We start from the raw sequence: 6,000 nt of genomic DNA on the forward strand, positions 1-6,000 counted from the left end.
AATACACTTATATCAAACCTGTATGTTAAAACAGCCTGTCTGATAAATATACTTATATCAAACCTGTATGTTCCAACAGCCTGTCTGATAATGTACTTATATCAAACCTGTATGTTCCAACAGCTGGTCTAATAAATACACTTATATCAAACCTGTATGTTAAAACAGCCTGTCTAATAAATACACTTATATCAAACCTGTATGTTAAAACAGCCTGTCTGATAAATATACTTATATCAAACCTGTATGTTCCAACAGCCTGTCTGATAATGTACTTTTCCCATGATCAATATGTGCTATGATACCAAAGTTTCTGATATATTTTTGTGGGAATTTTGACATATCAACCTGGAAATAAAAAAGAAATTACAGAAAGTAAAATATGTAAATTCACAGTATACATAAGCTTAGCACTCACTAGTTAGTATTACCATAAAGTCATTGCTAAAGTTGGCAAGTTATCCTAGAAATATTTCAACATGTACAGTACGTTAATAATAAAGAAATGTTCTCAGACCATCCAATATACAAATCTGTACAAAATTTAAATAATTCAAATTATTTAATTCTTATAATGAATAGAAACTTAAGATGTATACAACCTCATCATTATGTTATACTAAATCATGATAAGACTTCTTAACTTGCATGTAACATGCATGGTTAACTTTAATTAATTACAGATCAATATCAGATTAAAATACTCACACATGCACTCTAGTGGTCCATCTTATTCTTTCAGGTTTTATGAATCTAATTTTACATTTTTTTTTGTCTAAGCAATAAATTTTTAATGTTTTAGAAAGTGATCATTGTATCAGATAGCTAGTTTGAATCTCAAAATTTCACATACTATTTTGAACAATAGTAATTTTTAAAGTACTGTTTCAAACATTTTAAAACAATATATTTAAGCAGTTTTTAAAACATTCTATATTTTAACTGTCCTATGGACCAGTTGGAGTCTCATTGTCTTTACAAACCACATCTACAGGCCACTAATGATGACAACTGTGGATATCCAATTGCCCATTTCCATTGGGAAGACACTTTAGATGCCTTATTATTTCAAACTTTTCTGTCAAATGTTTACAGTATTGTCTTTTGATAAAAAACAGAACAATTAATAATATTTACAAAAACAAAGGACCTTGTGGGTCTACTAACAATGTCCTATCTACTAAAATAACTAAACCTAAACAAACAGAATTACACTAAATTCCAGCCACTATCATTTAAGTATTTATCCAGCATTCTCTTTAATTTCTTTAAAGTTAATGCATCCACCAACTGTCCAACCAAAATGTATGTTTTTGTCCTCTAGTCCAACTATTTTTACTATTAAATATGAAAAAAGGTGAAGCACCAACACTATTAATTCCTTTTACAATACTTAAACACTTCAATCAGAACACCTTCCCTAACTTACACACCTCAATCAGAACACCTTCCCTAACTTAAACACTTCAATCAGAACACCTTCCCTAACTTAAACACCTCAATCAGAACACCTTCCCTAACTTAAACACTTCAATCAGAACACCTTCCCTAACTTAAACACTTCAATCCAAACACCTTCCCTAACTTAAACACTTCAATCAGGACCTTCCCTAACTTAAACACTTCAATCAGAACACCTTCCCTAACTTAAATACTTCAATACAGGACGCTTCCTAATCCAAATACTTCAATCAACACCTTCCCTAATCTTAAACACTTCAATCAGAACACCTTCCCTGGCAAACACCTCAATCAGAACACCTTCCCTAATCTTAAATACTCAATCAGAATACCCTTCCTAACTTAAATACCTCAATCAGAACACCTTCCTAACTTACACACCTCAATCAGAACACCTTCCTAACTTACACACCTCAATCAGAACACCTTCTAACTTACACACCTCAATCAGAACACCTTCTCTAACTTACACACCTCAATCAGAACACCTTCCCTAACTTACACACCTCCATCAGAACACCTTCCCTAACTTAAACACCTCAATCAGAACACCTTCTCTAACTTAAACACCTCAATCAGATCCCCTTCCCCAACTCTTCTTTTTCATGAGAAAATAAGTTGATGGATATCAGGCTCTCCTCACATGACAACCCCTCTATAACAAACACCATTTTAGTAACTCTTCTTGAACCCATTCTTACAATTCAATATCCTTCCTAAGGTAAAGAGCCCAAGACTGAGCACAATATTCCAAATGTGACCTAACCAGTGAAATTATAACATCTTCAGAACTGTATTCAATACTTCTGTAGATTCAACCTAAAATCCTGTTTAGCTATCGCTAGTAACAGCAAACTGCTTGGATGGATGGCTTTAGAGACTGATCAACTATTACACTAAGATCCCTTTCCTTCAAAATACTGTTATTTCCATCCAAAGTATGACAACCCATTAACTTAGATTTTTTATAATTAAAACCCATCTTCCAATTACTTGGCCAACTAACTAAATAATCTTAAATCCTTTTGTAAATCAGCAGCATCCACTTCACAGCCAGCAACAACCTAGACCTTAATATCATCAGTAAATGTCAGTAACTTATTCTCTATTCCTTGATATGTCATTGATGTAAATCAAAAATTGCAAAAGACCTAAGACTGAGTCCCAAGGACCTCAACTGTAACGTTAATCCATTTTAAATGAACTTTATATGTAACAACCCTCTATTTTCTTTTCCATTCAGCCACTCTTCTATCCAGTTAGCTAACTTATCTCTTCAAAATTTACTCTTTTGACATTTGTAAGTAAAGTATCACTATTCATTGTCTCCATATGCAACAAAACATCAAATCTAATAAAGCAACGATCACTTGCACCTAAATGTTACTCAGTTTCTACCCTCTCCATTATTTCTATATTAGAAGTTAACAATAACCCTATAATAATATTGTTCCTAATAGATTCCTTGACCAACTGGTGAAGAAATCCATCCTGAAAAGTTTCCAAAAACCTTTGTCTATCATGGTTTTACTCTAGCATTTCCCAGTCGATGTGTCTAAAATTAAAATCACCAATAATTATGAGTTCATTAACAGCTAAAATCTTAACCTCATGGCAAAGTTCTTACGCTATATTTCTTCTTCTTGTTATCAACATCTTGATGAAGAGATCTGAAAAATAAATGTTTCATCTTATGAATGTAACACATCTGGTACTTTATCTTTACAGTTATAGAAAACAATATCCAGTAATATGGTATAAGACAGATGGTGACACTAATCTATATTCTAACCAACAATCTTCTTGAAACAGACTTGCAGTGTTCCAAAACTATCACAGTAACATTCTAGTGAGAAGAAGTGGTAACAACCTAACACAACCCCATGACACTGTGTAAAACATAAAATGTCACATATATGTTATATGTTAATTAACTTGGACAGCTAAATTATTTTTCAATGACTGTAAATTCCTTCTTTTATACAAATTAAAAAATCAATACCACAGACCACTGTGGTGTAAACCCCTTGAACATTGATGAAATTCTAATGAAATAGAGGAAATACGAACATGAAACATGTTCTGGTGAAACAAAAACTTGTTTTGCAGTCAGTAGCTTATTTCTAACAACTACCATCCCTCCACTTGAAAAGATGTTGATAAAAATACTACAGCCAGCAAATTTTGTGATACAGAAAGTCAGGTACAGTACATTATTAATATTACAATAATATTTATAGTACTTAATGAAACATAATAACACAGGCATTATCCTATTTTTAAAAACATGAAAAACTTCCTTTTTTTTTAGGTTTTGAAGCAATCCATGATTTAATAACACATAAACAGTTTACTGTATATCAGTTATACTAAACTGTTAAACAGTACAAAGTTTAAGGTATATTTTGTCCAAGCAACTGACTACGTGAATCTACAGCGAAAATTTAGTTTATCCACATTCAAGTCTTATCTTGCAAAAATTATGTAAAAAAACACTGGTCATCAGTAAAATGCAATTTGTAAAGCCTAAACATCAGAGACCACACAAAATAACCAAGGTAAATTCCGATGCTAACTGTACATCATCCCATAAATAACACATTAGCCGTTATTTTAAATGTCACATTGTAAACGTTATATTTAATTTAAACTTCGTAAGTTAATCTTAAGTGAAACATTATTAAATACGACTTACGTGGAGGTCGTAAAGTTTTTGCGACTTTGTCTGAAAGTGAAATGGCCGATTTTTTTATTCTTAATAACTTTGTAATTTATTACTTCCTGACTTTCGTAAGAAAAGTTGTTCCAAAATTTGTCAAATAAGCACAAACGAAGGGCTTGCCTTCTGCTTATGCACCGAACTAACTTAGTGTTTAAAAGCATTTAGTTTAACACTTTAATTTGAAGAGAGCAAAACACTTGGGACAAAACGAGAATCCAAATTTTACAAAATCAACCTGAATTAAGCTTTTGGAAATAAAGTTGCTAAAACTAAAAACTAAGTTCATACTAAATTCAAGTGCATTTATGACGTTATGCAGATATTTTATATACACGTTAAACCAAACATCCAGAACACAACTGCTAACCATTACTTTGAGACTCACGTTAATGTAACCTGGTTAAAACATACGTTCGCGACCTCACGACGGTTGGGTCGTGCAAAACATATTTTAATAAATACTATTAATTGTAAATACGCCTTATAAAAATAAAATGTTATCGGTAGTACATGTGAGTTTACCTAACAACAATTTTAGCCGATTTGTTTTTCGTATAAATTATAAATCAGGTTATCTAACATCTTGACTCCCCTTTTCTTCACGTATGTAAACACGGACGTTATGTGCATGTGTGAATGTTGTGCTCAGCTCCAAACAGTTATGTTCTTGATATGATTCTTTTTTAACTGTGTATAGCCAGGTGGTTAGGGCACTTGACTCGTAATCCGAGAATCACAGGTTCGAATCCCCATCGCACCAAACATGCTTGCCCTTTCAATCTGTGAGGGCATTATAATGTTACGGTCAATCCCATTATTCGTTGGTAAAAGAGAACCCAAGAGTTGGCAGGTGGGTGGTGATGACTACCTGCCTTTCCTCTAGTCTTACATTGCTAAAGTAGTGACGGCTAGCGCAGATAGCCCTCGTGTAGCTTTATGTGTAATTCAAGCCCAACTGTGTGGTATTTCCAAATTAACCACATTTCCCTTCATGAACCGCAAAACAAAACAAAAAAACACCACCAAAAACAGAAGATTCGTCAGATACTCTACTACAAAGTAATGCGACTGAACACAAAAATCAAACAATCACCTTTTTTTTTTGTATAAAAACAGAGTCAAATTAAAATAATGTGGTATTCTTAAGTATACTTATTTTCAACATATATTATGTTAACGGATCATAGACAGCGGTAGCTCCTCAGTAGCACAGTTATATGTCTGCGAGCTTATACTGCTAGAAACCGGATTTTGATATATGTGGTGGGCAGAGTACAAATAGCCCTGTGTGAACTCTGTGCTAAACAGCAGCAACATTAGGTAACAGTAACAAGAGATTCACCCAGTAATTAAGAGAGATTCTGTGCTAAATAACTGGACTGGATTCCTTTTACTTGTAGAATAAAATGTCTGAACAACGTTGAAAATTAAACTTTTTTTTATATAGAAATAAAGAGAAAACCTATGTACGTGTCTAAAAAGACACCAGGACATTACTTTCTACAAGTGAGTGTTTAGTTCTGAATTCTCCATTCTCTCAAGACTTTTGAAGAACTAAACACGCTATCGCCAAAAAACTTAGTACTCATTATTAGCAGTCTAGTGAGAAAGCTTACTCAATCTTAGCATATAAACTCGCTTTCCTTGTCCATTGGCCAGTTTCACCATGACACCAATCAAAATTTAACAATGATAACATATCATAGCGCAATAACCACTCGACAATAACACAGATATTTAAAAAAAAATCTATTTAATAAAGATATCACAAACATAGCGAAACCCTCTAACGTTAGAACCATAATATGAAAACCCTC

At 32.9% G+C, this 6,000-nt stretch overlaps 1 protein-coding gene across 5 annotated transcripts in view; it reads right to left on the minus strand.

Moving 5' to 3' along the window:
* LOC143245416 (translation factor GUF1 homolog, mitochondrial-like) overlaps nucleotides 1-4,602 on the minus strand; it is a 42,619-nt gene extending 38,017 nt beyond the window's left edge. For 3 of the 5 annotated variants that reach the window (XM_076491747.1, XM_076491749.1, XM_076491746.1), the window contains exons 1-3: nucleotides 4,157-4,600; nucleotides 3,089-3,131; nucleotides 243-348 (exon numbers count right to left, since the gene is read on the minus strand). In XM_076491747.1, the coding sequence (XP_076347862.1) occupies nucleotides 243-348; nucleotides 3,089-3,131; nucleotides 4,157-4,344 (337 nt within the window). In that variant the 5' untranslated portion in view covers nucleotides 4,345-4,600. Of the gene's footprint in view, nucleotides 1-63; nucleotides 112-242; nucleotides 349-3,088; nucleotides 3,132-4,156 lie in introns of those variants that run through there. The other 2 variants (XM_076491748.1, XM_076491750.1) reach the window with 2 other exon arrangements.
* Between the last annotated feature and the right edge of the window lie 1,398 nt (nucleotides 4,603-6,000).

This window comes from Tachypleus tridentatus, chromosome 2 (genome assembly GCF_004210375.1).
Source record: "Tachypleus tridentatus isolate NWPU-2018 chromosome 2, ASM421037v1, whole genome shotgun sequence".
Taxonomy (NCBI): Eukaryota; Metazoa; Arthropoda; class Merostomata; order Xiphosura; family Limulidae; genus Tachypleus; species Tachypleus tridentatus.